This window comes from Hyla sarda, chromosome 5 (assembly GCF_029499605.1).
Source record: "Hyla sarda isolate aHylSar1 chromosome 5, aHylSar1.hap1, whole genome shotgun sequence".
NCBI lineage: Eukaryota > Metazoa > Chordata > Amphibia > Anura > Hylidae > Hyla > Hyla sarda.
In genome coordinates, this window is record NC_079193.1 from 77,588 (window position 1) to 94,471 (window position 16,884).

The 16,884-nt window shown below is 47.8% G+C and overlaps 1 protein-coding gene across 1 annotated transcript in view; it reads left to right on the forward strand.

Annotated features, from left to right (window-relative positions):
* The first annotated feature begins 303 nt into the window (after nucleotides 1-303).
* OBSCN (obscurin, cytoskeletal calmodulin and titin-interacting RhoGEF) overlaps nucleotides 304-16,884 on the forward strand; it is a 577,179-nt gene continuing 560,598 nt past the window's right edge. Inside the window, 3 exon segments of the mRNA XM_056518694.1 lie at nucleotides 304-1,429; nucleotides 15,762-16,031; nucleotides 16,504-16,764. Of these exon segments, the coding sequence (XP_056374669.1) occupies nucleotides 304-1,429; nucleotides 15,762-16,031; nucleotides 16,504-16,764 (1,657 nt within the window).

The following is a 16,884-nucleotide window of genomic DNA, read 5'->3' on the forward strand; positions in this document are numbered from 1 at the left end:
ATTTTATTTTCCGTTCACAAATTCCGCTTCACAAATTCCGTAGTGTGAATTTGTGAACGGAAACCCATTCATTATACTATACATTTTAGCAAGCGGAATTCCGTAGTGTGAACCTAGCCTAAGAGTTCAGTGATTGTGCTGCTCATTTCCCATAAGCTCTCAAGACCTCACATCTCCCTCTTATCTCTGGCTTTCCATATGTTGACATTTAGTGTAAAAGGTGAATAAAAATAATATATTTTCCATCTTAGTTTTTCTAGAAGAATTCTCTCTAATAATTCTGATCTCTTTGCAGATTCCACCATGGATTCCAGTTCATTCAGCGGGGTGCCGCGCTTTCTCACCAGGCCCAAAGCCTTCATGATGTCTGTGGGTAAAGACGCCTCCTTGAGTTGTCAAATTGTTGGCAATCCTGCACCCACAGTCACCTGGGAGAAGGACAAGCTACAGATCGATTCGGGAGGCCGCTTCAAGATGGTGCAGGATGGGCAACTCTACCAGCTGACCATCTACGACTTATCATTTCAGGACAGTGGCCAGTACATCTGCCGAGCCATTAACAACATTGGGGAGGCATTTGCTGCCGTTACAGTTAAGGTGGAAGAGGAAAATGCAGTGGTGGAATGTGCGCCCTACTTTATCCTGAAGCCAACAACCTCCCAAGTTAGCCTGGGAGAAGATGCCACCTTTCATTGCCGGGTGCTAGGCCACCCATCACCTGTGGTAACCTGGGAAAAAGATGGCCGACTGGTTGGAACAACCACTGATTCAAGCCACGTACGTGTAGAGTCTCATGGAGATTCCAGCACTCTGCAGATCCACTGTATTCGTTTTTCAGACAGTGGGACATATTTATGTCGAGCAGAGAACTCTGTTGGCCAGGCCAAGGCTTCTGCTTCATTGTCTATAGACTCTTTTAGTAATCTTAATGCTAAAAGTACCAATGCGGTTGAATCTTCATATGGTAAAACTGCCTCGCTGCTGTCTCACCTCCAGAAACGTCGCGAGGAGATCCGGAAAACAGACCTGTCCATTATGGCGTCCTACGACTCAAACACCACGTGCTATGGCGCTTTGGATACATTTACTGGTCTGGGATTATCTCTGGACTATGAGAGGGCGGCCACTCTGACACCCAAAGTTCACCGCGAAGGTACCCTGGGTGTCCTCACCCGCACTTGCACTGTGACGGAAGGTAAACATGCCAAAATGAGCTGCTTTGTCACTGGTGAACCCAAGCCCGAGATTGTGTGGAAAAAGGATGGTGAGGTAATCACGGAGGGCCGGAGACATGTGGTCTACGAGGACGAGCTGGAGAACTTTGTGCTGAAAATTTTATTTTGCAAACAAATTGACAATGGATTGTACACGTGCACAGCATCCAACCTGGCTGGTCAGACCTACAGTTCTGTGCTGGTCATAGTCAAAGGTGAGTGGCGGTACATCTATGGGGGGCTGCAGGGCTGGCATATCTCTATTACTGGAGGATACAGCCATGGCTAAAGCTACTCCCCCTGAAATCATGTGACATTGTATATCACACACGTCTAGTCAGAAATGTACAGCTTTAGGAAAACATGACTGCATTCTACCAAAATCAGCTCCACTCTTGTCCACAGGATACATGTGGTATTGCAGCTCGTACCCATTTACCCATAATGGAGCAAAACTACAATATCAGACAAAACCTATAGACAGATACTAACAGGTGTAAATTGTAGTACATTTGGTGTATGGGGAGGCCATTTCCCAATTTCTAAGCCCTGCCCCCTTGGCGAGCACAGCACTGACTGGCATACTGTTGCAAATTTTGCTTTGATATATTTTCCCTTCAGTCTTTTGCTGGATGGTGTCAGCCATGATGACAGGTTGGGACAGATAACTTGAGGAGGAAGTGTGGAGGGGCATAAATAACCTTCCCATAACGGGAGGGGCAGTAACTAAACAGTGATAGGGCGAAAGGAGACAAGACAAACAGACCGTTCAGTCTAAATCCTCTGATGCTGCCAGCCCAGCATCAGCACCCCACACCCTACAGTCCATAGGCATCATCCCAGGATGCCCCTCAGGACAGACTTACTCCATTGGAGGATATCTCTACTCAGAGCACATGGCACATAATGTAACCATTGGGAGCCCTCACCTGGTGTTGTGCTTGGGAAAAAAGACTATAGCTACAACAGACCCTAGTGACTTCCTGAGCTGGGGCCTAATGGTTGCCCCTTTCTCCCTGGAGAACATGGTGGAGAAGTGGAGGCAAGGTTGACAAATGGGACCATACATTAAAGCACAATTGCCCATTACATTGTTTGTTACCACAGCTGTGGGGTCACCATTAAGATCATAGTATTGATGAAGAAGCATCTCAACTATAGACAGAACTTCTTGGGGTCACGTTGCTCTAGTTCTCATAGAATACTATGGTGAGGTGCTCTGGTGTGGGGCAGTCTGCACATTGGTGTAGATCAGTCACATGAAGCCAAGATGGAGATGAAGCTTGTAAACCTCAGATATCTGCAGGATATAACTAGAGTGTTACACTCGGGCCCCGGCCCCTGAGGAGCACATGAGGTCTCTCTTTCTTGTATCAGAAGAGCCGCATTATAGCATAGGGGACAATGTTACAGGTTTTGCTTTGTGGTCCAGCAACTCCAGGGAACGCCAGTGGTTATTTGACCAGTCCTTGGAAGATTTATTGACTGCTTACAAAGACTGAACCCTCATAGAGAATGTAATGTACTTGTCCACATAGAAGGTTCCCTGCCCTGGTGTAGAATATCACAGCACTGACATATTGTATGTCCGTTCCCTCCCTACAGCCAGACGCCATCCTGCCTATATATAGACTTCTCTCTGATTCCAGACTTACAGCTGATCCTGCATTGTCCCCGGTGTAAGAATAGACTGGAAGTAAGAACAAGATCACAGCTATTCTAAGGGTATAAAATATCTGATTCACACAGATATCTGAGGGACATGACTCCAGAACATCACCATGAGGAGCAGTATAGGGAGATGACTCCAGACCATCACCATGAGGAGCAGTATAGGGAGATGACTCCAGACCATCACCATGAGGAGCAGTATAGGGAGATGACTCCAGACCATCACCAAGAGGAGCTGTATAGGGAGATGATTTCAGACCATCACAATGAGGAGCAGTATAGGGAGATGACTCCAGACCATCACCATGAGGAGCAGTATAGGGAGATGACTCCAGACCATCACCATGAGGAGCAGTATAGGGAGATGACTCCAGAACATCACCATGAGGAGCAGTATAGGGAGATGACTCCAGACCATCACCATGAGGAGCAGTATAGGGAGATGACTCCAGACCATCACCATGAGGAGCAGTATAGGGAGATGACTCCAGAACGTCACCATGAGGAGCAGTATAGGGAGATTACTCCAGACCATCACCATGAGGAGCAGTATAGGGAGATGACTCCAGACCATCACCATGAGGTGCAGTATAGGGAGATGACTCCAGACAATCACCATGAGGAGCAGTATAGGGAGATGACTCCAGACCATCACCATGAGGAGCAGTATAGGGAGATGACTCCAGAACATCACCATGAGGAGCAGTATAGGGAGATGACTCCAGAACATCACCATGAGGAGCAGTATAGGGAGATGACTCCAGACCATCACCATGAGGAGCAGTATAGGGAGATGACTCCAGAACATCACCATGAGGAGCAGTATAGGGAGATGACTCCAGAACATCACCATGAGAAGCAGTATAGGGAGATGACTCCAGAACATCACCATGAGGAGCAGTATAGGGAGATGACTCCAGACCATCACCATGAGGAGCAGTATAGGGAGATGACTCCAGAACATCACCATGAGGAGCAGTATAGGGAGATGACTCCAGACCATCACCATGAGGAGCAGTATAGGGAGATGACTCCAGACCATCACCATGAGGAGCAGTATAGGGACATGACTCCAGAACATCCCCATGAGGAGCAGTATAGGGAGATTACTCCAGACCATCACCATGAGGAGCAGTATAGGGAGATGACTCCAGAACATCACCATGAGGAGCAGTATAGGGAGATGACTCCAGAACATCACCATGAGGAGCAGTATAGGGAGATGACTCCAGACCATCACCATGAGGAGCTGTATAGGGAGATGACTCCAGACCATCACCATGAGGAGCAGTATAGGGAGATGACTCCAGACCATCACCATGAGGAGCAGTATAGGGAGATGACTCCAGACCATCACCATGAGGAGCAGTATAGGGAGATGACTCCAGACCATCACCATGAGGTGCAGTATAGGGAGATGACTCCAGACCATCACCATGAGGAGCAGTATAGGGAGATGACTCCAGACCATCACCATGAGGAGCAGTATAGGGAGATGACTCCAGACCATCACCATGAGGAGCAGTATAGGGAGATGACTCCAGACAATCACCATGAGGAGCAGTATAGGGAGATGACTCCAGAACATAACCATGAGGAGCAGTATAGGGAGATGACTCCAGACCATCACCATGAGGAGCAGTATAGGGACATGACTCCAGACCATCACCATGAGGAGCAGTATAGGGAGATGACTCCAGACCATCACCATGAGGAGCAGTATAGGGACATGACTCCAGACCATCACCATGAGGAGCAGTATAGGGAGATGACTCCAGACCATCACTATGAGGAGCAGTATAGGGAGATGACTCCAGAACATCCCCATGAGGAGCAGTATAGGGAGATGACTCCAGACCATCACCATGAGGAGCAGTATAGGGAGATGACTCCAGACCATCACCATTGTCACGATGCCGGCTGGCAGGTAGTGGATCCTCTGTGCCAGAGAGGGATTGGCGTGGACCGTGCTAGTGGACCGGTTCTAAGCCACTACTGGTTTTCACCAGAGCCCGCCGCAAAGCGGGATGGTCTTGCTGCGGCGGTAGTGACCAGGTCGTATCCACTAGCAACGGCTCACCTCTCTGGCTGCTGAAGATAGGCGCGGTACAAGGGAGTAGGCAAAAGCAAGGTCGGACGTAGCAGAAGGTCGGGGCAGGCAGCAAGGATCGTAGTCAGGGGCAACGGCAGAAGGTCTGGAAACACAGGCAAGGGACACACAAGGAACGCTTTCACTGGCACTAAGGCAACAAGATCCGGCAAGGGAGTGCAGGGGAAGTGAGGTGATATAGGGAAGTGCACAGGTGAAACACACTAATTGGAACCACTGCGTCAATCAGCGGCGCAGTGGCCCTTTAAATCGCAGAGACCCGGCGCGCGCGCGCCCTAGGGAGCGGGGCCGCGCGCGCCGGGACAGAACAGACGGAGAGCGAGTCAGGTAGGGGAGCCGGGGTGCGCATCGCGAGCGGGCGCTACCCGCATCGCGAATCGCATCCCGGCTGGCAGCGGAATCGCAGCGCCCCGGGTCAGAGGACGTGACCGGAGCGCTGCCGCGGGGAGAGTGAAGCGAGCGCTCCGGGGAGGAGCGGGGACCCGGAGCGCTCGGCGTAACAGTACCCCCCCCCTTGGGTCTCCCCCTCTTCTTAGAGCCTGAGAACCTGAGGAGCAGACTTTTGTCTAGGATGTTGTCCTCAGGTTCCCAGGATCTCTCTTCAGGACCACAACCCTCCCAGTCCACTAAAAAAAAATTTTTCCCTCTGACCTTTTTGGCAGCTAAAATTTCTTTGACCGAGAAGATGTCCGAGGAGCCGGAAACAGGAGTGGGAGGAACAGATTTGGGAGAAAAACGGTTGAGGATGAGTGGTTTGAGAAGAGAGACGTGAAAGGCATTAGGGATACGAAGAGAGGGAGGAAGAAGAAGTTTATAAGAGACAGGATTAATTTGACACAAAATTTTGAAAGGACCAAGATAGCGTGGTCCCAACTTGTAGCTAGGGACACGGAAGCGGACATATTTAGCGGAGAGCCATACCTTGTCTCCAGGGGAAAAAACGGGGGGAGCTCTTCTTTTCTTATCCGCGAACTTCTTCATGCGTGATGAAGCCTGTAAGAGAGAATTTTGGGTCTCTCTCCATATGATGGAAAGGTCACGAGAAATTTCATCCACAGCGGGCAGACCAGAGGGCAAGGGAGTAGGGAGGGGGGGAAGAGGGTGACGGCCGTACACCACGAAAAATGGGGATTTGGAGGAAGACTCAGAGACCCTGAAGTTATACGAGAATTCGGCCCATGGGAGGAGATCTGCCCAGTCATCCTGGCGGGAGGAAACAAAATGTCGCAAATAATCACCCAAGATCTGGTTAATCCTTTCTACTTGTCCATTGGACTGGGGATGATATGCAGAAGAAAAATTTAATTTAATCTTGAGTTGTTTACAGAGAGCCCTCCAGAATTTAGACACGAATTGGACGCCTCTATCCGAGACAATCTGCGTAGGCAACCCGTGAAGACGAAAAATGTGTACAAAAAATTGTTTAGCCAACTGAGGCGCAGAAGGAAGACCAGGAAGAGGGATGAAATGTGCCATTTTGGAGAATCGATCAACGACCACCCAAATAACAGTGTTGCCACGGGAAGGGGGTAAATCAGTAATAAAATCCATACCAATCAGAGACCAAGGCTGTTCGGGGACAGGCAGAGGATGAAGAAAACCAGCGGGCTTCTGGCGAGGAGTCTTATCCCGGGCACAGATAGTGCAGGCTCGCACAAAGTCCACAACATCCGTCTCCAGAGTCGGCCACCAATAGAAGCGGGAGATGAGTTGCACAGATTTCTTGATACCCGCATGACCTGCGAGATGGGAGGAGTGACCCCATTTGAGGATTCCGAGGCGTTGGCGAGGAGAAACAAAGGTCTTTCCTGGAGGAGTCTGCCTGATGGAGGCAGGAGAAGTGGAGATCAGGCAGTCAGGTGGAATGATGTGTTGCGGAGAGAGTTCAACTTCTGAGGCATCCGAGGAACGAGAGAGAGCATCGGCCCTAATGTTCTTATCGGCAGGACGAAAGTGAATCTCAAAATTAAATCGGGCAAAGAACAGAGACCACCGGGCCTGGCGAGGATTCAGCCGTTGGGCAGACTGGAGGTAGGAGAGGTTCTTGTGGTCGGTGTAGATAATAACAGGAGAACTTGATCCCTCCAGCAGATGCCTCCATTCCTCAAGTGCTAATTTAATGGCTAGAAGCTCTCGATCCCCGATGGAGTAGTTCCTCTCCGCTGGAGAGAAGGTCCTAGAGAAAAAACCACAAGTGACAGCATGCCCGGAAGAATTTTTTTGTAGAAGAACAGCTCCAGCTCCCACTGAGGAGGCATCAACCTCCAATAGGAAGGGTTTGGAAGGGTCAGGTCTGGAGAGGACGGGAGCCGAAGAAAAGGCAGACTTGAGTCGTTTAAAGGCGTCTTCTGCTTGAGGAGGCCAGGACTTGGGATCAGCATTTTTTTTGGTTAAAGCCACGATAGGAGCCACAATGGTAGAAAAATGTGGAATAAATTGCCTGTAATAATTGGCGAACCCCAAAAAGCGTTGGATAGCACGGAGTCCGGAGGGGCGTGGCCAATCTAAGACGGCAGAGAGTTTGTCTGGATCCATCTGTAGTCCCTGGCCAGAGACCAAATATCCTAGAAAAGGAAGAGATTGGCATTCAAACAGACATTTCTCAATTTTGGCATAGAGTTGGTTGTCACGAAGTCTCTGAAGAACCATACAGACATGCTGGCGGTGTTCTTCTAGATTGGCAGAAAAAATTAGGATATCGTCCAGATATACAACAACACAGGAGTATAACAGATCACGAAAAATTTCATTGACAAAGTCTTGGAAGACGGCAGGGGCGTTGCACAGTCCAAAGGGCATGACCAGATACTCAAAGTGTCCATCTCTGGTGTTAAATGCCGTTTTCCACTCGTCCCCCTCTCTGATGCGGATGAGGTTATAGGCGCCTCTTAAGTCCAATTTAGTGAAGATGTGGGCACCTTGGAGGCGATCAAAGAGTTCAGAGATGAGGGGTAAGGGGTAGCGGTTCTTAACCGTGATTTTATTAAGACCGCGGTAGTCAATGCAAGGACGTAGGGAGCCATCTTTTTTGGACACAAAGAAAAATCCGGCTCCGGCAGGAGAGGAGGATTTACGGATAAAGCCCTTTTTTAGATTCTCCTGGACGTATTCGGACATGGCAAGAGTCTCTGGGGCAGAGAGAGGATAAATTCTGCCCCGGGGTGGAGTAGTGCCCGGGAGGAGGTCGATAGGGCAATCATAAGGCCTGTGAGGAGGTAGAGTCTCAGCTTGTTTTTTGCAGAAAACATCCGCGAAGTCCATATAGGCCTTAGGGAGACCGGTTACTGGAGGAACCACAGAGTTACGGCAAGAGTTACTGGGAACCGGTTTTAGACAGTTCTTGGAACAAGAGGACCCCCAACTCTTGATCTCCCCAGTGGACCAATCCAGGGTAGGGGAATGAAGTTGAAGCCAGGGAAGTCCAAGGAGAATTTCCGAGGTGCAATTGGGGAGGACCAAAAGTTCAATCCTCTCATGATGAGATCCGATGCTCATAAGAAGGGGCTCCGTGCGGAAACGTATGGTACAGTCCAATCTTTCATTATTTACACAATTGATGTAGAGGGGTCTGGCGAGACTGGTCACCGGAATGTTGAACCTGTTGACGAGAGAGGCCAAAATAAAATTTCCTGCAGATCCAGAGTCCAAGAAGGCCACTGTAGAGAAGGAGAAGGCAGAGGCAGACATCCGCACAGGCACAGTAAGACGTGGAGAAGCAGAGTAGACATCAAGGACTGTCTCACGTTTGTGCGGAGTCAGCGTACGTCTTTCCAGGCGGGGAGGACGGATAGGACAATCTCTCAGGAAGTGTTCGGTACTAGCACAGTACAGGCAGAGGTTCTCCATACGGCGTCGTGTCCTCTCTTGAGGTGTCAGGCGAGACCGGTCGACCTGCATAGCCTCCACGGCGGGAGGCACAGGAACAGATTGCAGGGGACCAGAGGAGAGAGGAGCCGAGGAGAAGAAACGCCTCGTGCGAACAGAGTCCATATCTTGGCGGAGTTCCTGACGCCTTTCGGAAAAACGCATGTCAATGCGAGTGGCTAGGTGAATAAGTTCATGTAGATTAGCAGGAATTTCTCGTGCGGCCAGAACATCTTTAATGTTGCTGGATAGGCCTTTTTTGAAGGTCGCGCAGAGGGCCTCATTATTCCAGGACAATTCTGAAGCAAGAGTACGGAATTGTACGGCATACTCGCCAACGGAAGAATTACCCTGGACCAGGTTCAACAGGGCAGTCTCAGCAGAAGAGGCTCGGGCAGGTTCCTCAAAGACACTTCGGATTTCCGAGAAGAAGGAGTGTACAGAGGCAGTGACGGGGTCATTGCGGTCCCAGAGCGGTGTGGCCCATGACAGGGCTTTTCCGGACAGAAGGCTGACTACGAAAGCCACCTTAGACCTTTCAGTGGGAAACAGGTCCGACATCATCTCCAGATGCAGGGAACATTGGGAAAGAAAGCCACGGCAAAACTTAGAGTCCCCATCAAATTTATCCGGCAAGGATAAGCGTATCCCAGGAGCGGCCACTCGCTGCGGAGGAGGTGCAGGAGCTGGCGGAGGAGATGACTGCTGAAGCTGTGGTAGTAACTGTTGTAGCATCACGGTCAGTTGAGACAGCTGTTGGCCTTGTTGCGCTATCTGTTGTGACTGCTGGGCGACCACCGTGGTGAGGTCAGCGACAACTGGCAGAGGAACTTCAGCGGGATCCATGGCCGGATCTACTGTCACGATGCCGGCTGGCAGGTAGTGGATCCTCTGTGCCAGAGAGGGATTGGCGTGGACCGTGCTAGTGGACCGGTTCTAAGCCACTACTGGTTTTCACCAGAGCCCGCCGCAAAGCGGGATGGTCTTGCTGCGGCGGTAGTGACCAGGTCGTATCCACTAGCAACGGCTCACCTCTCTGGCTGCTGAAGATAGGCGCGGTACAAGGGAGTAGGCAAAAGCAAGGTCGGACGTAGCAGAAGGTCGGGGCAGGCAGCAAGGATCGTAGTCAGGGGCAACGGCAGAAGGTCTGGAAACACAGGCAAGGGACACACAAGGAACGCTTTCACTGGCACTAAGGCAACAAGATCCGGCAAGGGAGTGCAGGGGAAGTGAGGTGATATAGGGAAGTGCACAGGTGAAACACACTAATTGGAACCACTGCGCCAATCAGCGGCGCAGTGGCCCTTTAAATCGCAGAGACCCGGCGCGCGCGCGCCCTAGGGAGCGGGGCCGCGCGCGCCGGGACAGAACAGACGGAGAGCGAGTCAGGTAGGGGAGCCGGGGTGCGCATCGCGAGCGGGCGCTACCCGCATCGCGAATCGCATCCCGGCTGGCAGCGGAATCGCAGCGCCCCGGGTCAGAGGACGTGACCGGAGCGCTGCCGCGGGGAGAGTGAAGCGAGCGCTCCGGGGAGGAGCGGGGACCCGGAGCGCTCGGCGTAACAACCATGAGGAGCAGTATAGGGAGATGACTCCAGAACATCACCATGAGGAGCAGTATAGGGAGATGACTCCAGACCATCACCATGAGGAGCAGTATAGGGAGATGACTCCAGACAATCACCATGAGGAGCAGTATAGGGAGATGACTCCACAACATAACCATGAGGAGCAGTATAGGGAGATGACTCCAGACCATCACCATGAGGAGCAGTATAGGGAGATGACTCCAGACCATCACCATGAGGAGCAGTATAGGGAGATGACTCCAGACCATCACCAAGAAGAGCATGTACAATATGGAGAAGCAGTCTACTGTACAGGATATAATCACATCATCATATCTATCTTATTTCTATCTATCTTATATCTATCTATCTCACCTCTATCTATCTATATACAGTGGGGATCAAATGTTTGGGCACCTAGGTAAAAATTTGTAATAATGTGCATAAAGAAGCCAAGGAAAGATGGAAAAATCTCCAAAAGGCATCAAATTACAGATTAGACATTCTTATAATATGTCACCAAAAGTTACATTTTATTTCCATCATTTACACTTTCACAATAACAGAAAACAAAAAATGGCGTCTGCAAAAGTTTGTGCACCCTGCAGAATTTATAGCATGCACTGCACCCTTTGCAAAGCTGAGACCAGCCAGTGTCATGGGTTGTTCTCAATCATCATCTGGGAAGACCACGTGATGTCAATCTCAAAGGTTTTAAATGCCCAGACTCATCTGACCTTGCCCCAACAATCAGCACCATGGGTTCTTCTAAGCAGTTGTCTAGAAATCTCAAACTGAAAATAGTTGACGCTCACAAAGCTGGAGAAGGCTATAAGAAGATAGCAAAACGTTTTCAGATGTCAATATCCTCTGTTCAGAATGTAATTAAGAAATGGCAGTCATCAGGAACAGTGGAAGTTAAAGCAAGATCTGGAAGACCAAGAAAAATATCAGACAGAACAGCTTGCAGGATTGTGAGAAAAACAATTCAAAACCCACGTTTGTCTGCACAATCCCTCCAGAAAGATCTGGCAGACACTGGAGTTGTGGTACACTATTCCACTATAAAGAGATACTTGTACAAATATGGTCTTCATGGAAGAGTCATCAGAAGAAAACCTCTTCTACGTCCTCACCACAAAAATCAGTGTTTAAACTTTGCAAATGAACATATAGAAAAGCCTGATGCATTTTAGAAACAAGTTCTGTGGACCGATGGGGTTAAAATTTTACTTTTTGGCCAGAATGAGCAAAGGTACGTTTGGAGAAGAAGGGGAACAGAATTTAATGAAAAGAACCTCTGTCCAACTGTTAAGCATGGGGGTGGATCAATCATGCTTTGGGGTTGTATTGCAGCCAGTGGAACAGGGAACATCTCACGAGTAGAAGGAAAAATGGATTCAATAAAATTTCATCAAATTTTGGATGCTAACTTAATGCCATCTGTGAAAAAGCTGAAGTTAAAGAGAGGATGGCTTAAAAGAGCAGTGCGTGACAGAAAGCCCAGAAATCTCAAAGAACTGGAAGACTTTTGTAAGGAAGAATGGGCAAAAATACCTCAAACAAGAATTGAAAGACTCTTGGCTGCTACTAAAAGTGTTTACAAGCTGTGATACTTGCCAAAGGGGGCAGTACAAGATATTAACTCTGCAGGGTGCACAAACTTTTGCAGACGCCATTTTTTTGTTTTCTGTTATTTTGACTCACGGAGCCGACCTGAAATAATCTGGACTTTATAACATCTTTACAGCTGGATCTATGTTATCATATTGTAACCTGGTCTCTTTAATATGTAATGACTGTTTATGATTCTATGTACTTTTATTTTCTTATTCTCAAATATCTGTTTTAAAGAAAAATTCTTTAATAAAAAAACAGTTATAAAAAAAAAGGAAATAAAATGTAACTTTTGGTGACATATTATAAGAATGTCTAATCTGTAATTTGATCCTTTTGGAGATTTTTCCATCTTTCCTTGGCTTCTTTATGCACATTTTTACCTCGGGTGCCAAAACTTTTGATCCCCACTGTAGCTGGATGACAAGTGCGAACGGCACGCATGTTAGATGAGCTGAAGGGCGCATGCGCTGGGACCTGCGTGTCAATCACCCAGCGGTTCCAGCGCTGACATGCAGGGGGTGGGCGGGGCATCGCGTACCCCGCGTCACGCCTATCCGACCGTCAGTGGCTTTGATCAAAAGCATTTTTGGGGTAATGAAAGGCTGAAAATATTAGGTAAAAACATTGCTATATCCACCACCTGCACACAGTACAAAGGCTGCAGATTATTGCACCCAGATTTCATGACAGCTGCGCTTTAAGAAACATTGTCCCTTTATCCCCTGCCCCTAATGCCATACTGTATAGTATATATGAGGCAGAGGGTGAGGTCATTACTGTACGGTATATAAATACATTATATACAGTATACTGTACAGCAATGACCTCACCCTCTGCCCCATATACTGTATAGTACTGATCTCATCCTCTGCCCCTAATGCCATACTGTATAGTATATATGAGGCAGAGGGTGAGGTCATTACTGTACGGTATATAAATACATTATATACAGTATACTGTACAGCAATGACCTCTCCCCCTGCCCCATATACTGTATAGTACTGATCTCATCCTCTGCCCCTAATGCCATACTGTATAGTATATATGAGGCAGAGGGTGAGGTCATTACTGTACGGTATATAAATACATTATATACAGTATACTGTACAGCAATGACCTCACCCTCTGCCCCATATACTGTATAGTACTGATCTCATCCTCTGCCCCTAATACGTGCGCCCTATATACCTACCTCACCTTTGCCCCATATATATATATATATATATATATATATACACCCTTTATACTGGCTCTGGAACCAATTTTCCATAGAGTTATGGACTCAACATACAATGGTTTTAACATACAATCGTCCCCCCGGTACCGATTCATAGTGTATGTTAAGAGACCACTGTAAAGTATTTGGATTGAGGATGAGACAGGAGCTAAAGCTTTATTGTGTGATTGATGTAATGATCTTCTGCCTGATAATCTGCAGACGTTCCATGGACTGTTGGTGGATGCCGCCATATAGACAGGTTACTGTACAGCTGTTGTAAATCTATTACTCCCACTAGGGCTTCATGATATATCACAATTGAGTCACGATAATCGCAGATTGCGATATAACTCTTGGCAAAATTTAGCGTTTATGTTGTCACTGTGGGGAGGAGAAAGAGTAGGCCACATGCTGGAGGGGTTTCTCCACCTAGCAGTGCCTAGCGCTGGGAGGATGTGATTAACCCTACCACGGCTGGCCGCTGTTCAGATACTGCGCAGGCGGGCTGCAGGTCTATGAAGTGAGCGCAGGAGCTGAGCTCGCTTCATACTGGCTAATGCCAAACATCACCAATCTGGGAGATGTCCGGCATTAACTTAATTTAGACGCTGCGATCAAAGTTGATTGTGGCGTCTAAAATGCCAAAATCAAGTGCCGGTAGCTCAATGGAGGTGATCGGGACATCTGCGGCAAAAACGCGGAGTCCCGATCAGCTGAGAGGCAGGGGGTCCTTACCTGCCTCCGCCTCGTCCGATCAGCGCTCCAATAATGTAGGCAGCCTGAGCAGCATGTGAGCGCCAATAATACTGATCAATGCTGTGCTATAGGCTCCTATTGAATAGCATTGATCAATTTCTGAAATCACAAGATTGCATCTTATGGTCCCCATGGCAGTGTTTTCCTAATAATGTGTCTCCAGCTGTTTCAAAACTACAACTCCTAGCATGCTCTGCAGCCTTTTGCTGTTCGGACATACCGGGAGTTGTAGTTTTGCAACAACTGAAGACACACTGGATAACACTGTCCTATGGGGGCAATTTTTTTTAAAATAAATATGAATAAGCCCCTTCCCTAATAAAAGATTATATCACATTTTCACCATTATAAATAAAATAATATAAACAAAAAAATATATATATGGTATTGCTATTGCTATTGCATAAATGTCCGATCTATTAAAATATAACATTCATGACAACGCACAGTCAAATACCAAATACCGGGATTGCAAATTTTTGGTTAATTATACAAATTGATTAAAAAGTTTCATCAAAATAAAAATGGTTTTGATACAGATCACGGCACAAAGAACGATCCCTAATACAGCCGTGTATATCAAAAAATAAAAAAGTTAAAGGGATCAGAAGAAGACTATTTTAAGCATACGCATACTATAATTTTTACCAAAAATTGTTCTGCATAGAATCTCCCCCCCCCCTCCCCCATCCAAAGCAAAAATTATAATTTAAAAAAAAAGTTGCTAAATTGCTTTTCCTACAAATTCTTTTTTGTTTCACTGTAGATTTAGTGGTAAAATTATTTATGTAATTACAAAGTAAAATTGATGGCGCTAAAAAAACAAGTCTCATATGTGTCTGTAGGGGTTAATTTGAAAGCCTTATGGTTATTAGAAGGTGAGGAGGAAAAAAAGAAGCCGGGTTAGTGTCACTTTCGCTTCAGACGCGGCGGTCAGCTTTGATCTCCGCATCTAAAGGGTTAATACAGGGCATCACCGTGATGGGTGATGTCCTGTATTAGCTGCGGGTCCCGGCCGTTGATGGCCGCAGGGACCGCTGCGATAGGGGTGTATTCGCCGTATAAGACGCACCAACTTCCCCCCCTCCCCCCCCCAGTTTTGGGGAAGAAAAAGTGCGTCTTATACAGCGAAAAATACGGTAAATAATATTTTCAAATAATAATTTGAAAAAAGCTTCCTTGCAGTCACAGTTTTGAGATAAAAATTGTAGAGTGCCTGTTATCTGTATGTGTTGTCACATATGAGGCCTATTCCTATATTGATTTTGCTCATCTCGCTTGGCTCGCCACTTCATCTCGCTTGGCTCGCCACTTCATCCCGCTTGGCTCGCCACTTCATCCCGCTTGGCTTGCCACTTCATCCCGCTTGGCTCGCCACTTCATCCCGCTTGGCTCGCCACTTCATCCCGCTTGGCTCGCCACTTCATCTCGCTTGGCTCGCCACTTCATCCCGCTTGGCTCGCCACTTCATCCCGCTTGGCTCGCCACTTCATCTCGCTTGGCTCGCCACTTCATCCCGCTTGGCTCGCCACTTCATCCCGCTTGGCTCGCCACTTCATCTCGCTTGGCTGGCCACTTCATCCCGCTTGGCTCGCCACTTCATCCCGCTTGGCTCGCCACTTCATCTCGCTTGGCTCGCCACTTCATCCCGCCTGGATGGCCATTTTGTACATCTTTCCTTTCTTGCCTATAAATCCAATCCTGTTGTTGTATTTGACTATTTTGTTTGTTCTTTTGCAGAGCCTAGAGTTCCTTTCCGATCAAAGCTACGAGACGTGGAGGTGAGGGAGAAGGAGACAGCCACCTTTCAGTGTGAGGTTCCACTTACCATCACTGAATCCGCCTGGTACAAGGAAGAGACCAAAATCCACCAAAGCTCGAAGTATAATATAGAGGAAGAAGGGACTGTCCGGAGACTGACCATCCAGAATGTCACTACAGATGACGATGCGGTGTACATCTGTGAGATGAAAGAGGGCAGCCGCACCATCGCTGAGCTGTCTGTCCAAGGTAACGAGAAGTATCCTGAGCCACAGGTTGGACAATGTAGCAGATACATAATATTATATCCATCAAAGAAATATCAGCATTAAAAGCAAATGTGATGCCTACTCCTTTGCGCCAGATTCTGATAGTGGATTATGATTTGTCGACGGCTTGTTAGTGTGGGGTTACCGTGTGGGGGGGTTCAGTTGGGGTGTGAGTGGGAGGGTGTGGGTTGGGTTTTTTCTTCTTTGTTTGTGTAAAATTGTTTAAAAAAATAGCTCAATAAAAATTATCTGATTAAAAAAAAAATAAGCAAATGTTCTAGGAGCGTAAGGCATTATATATAAAAGCAGAATAGTGAGTGCAGCTCTAGTGGTGACTGGAGTATAAGACATGAACATCAGTATAAGTGAAGCTCATGGTTACATGCAGATGTATTAGAAACGTCATGTTATAATGATTGTGACCATGGTCGTCTTTCCTTCCTCCCACATAGGTAACATAATAAAGAAGCTTCCCCGCAGGACAGCGGTTCCGCACAGTGATACCGCCATCTTCTGTGTAGAGCTGGACAATGATTGTCAGAAGGTCAGGTGGATAATCAATGGGCAGAGTGTTATCCCTGACGGGCGCATCTCTATCTCCTCCTCTGGTAAACAGCACACCATGATCATTCGCGAGTGCAAAAACAGTGACGCCGGGGAGATCGCATTCATAGCCGATGAGTGTAAGACGTCCACCCAATTCACCGTCACCAGTGAGTATCCAGCACCAACCCTGTTCAGGACTGTATGTAATATATAATGAGAGGCAGAACTCTGTCCAGTGCCTGTATAAACACTACATCTCCCACAATGCAACACACCACAGCATTCTC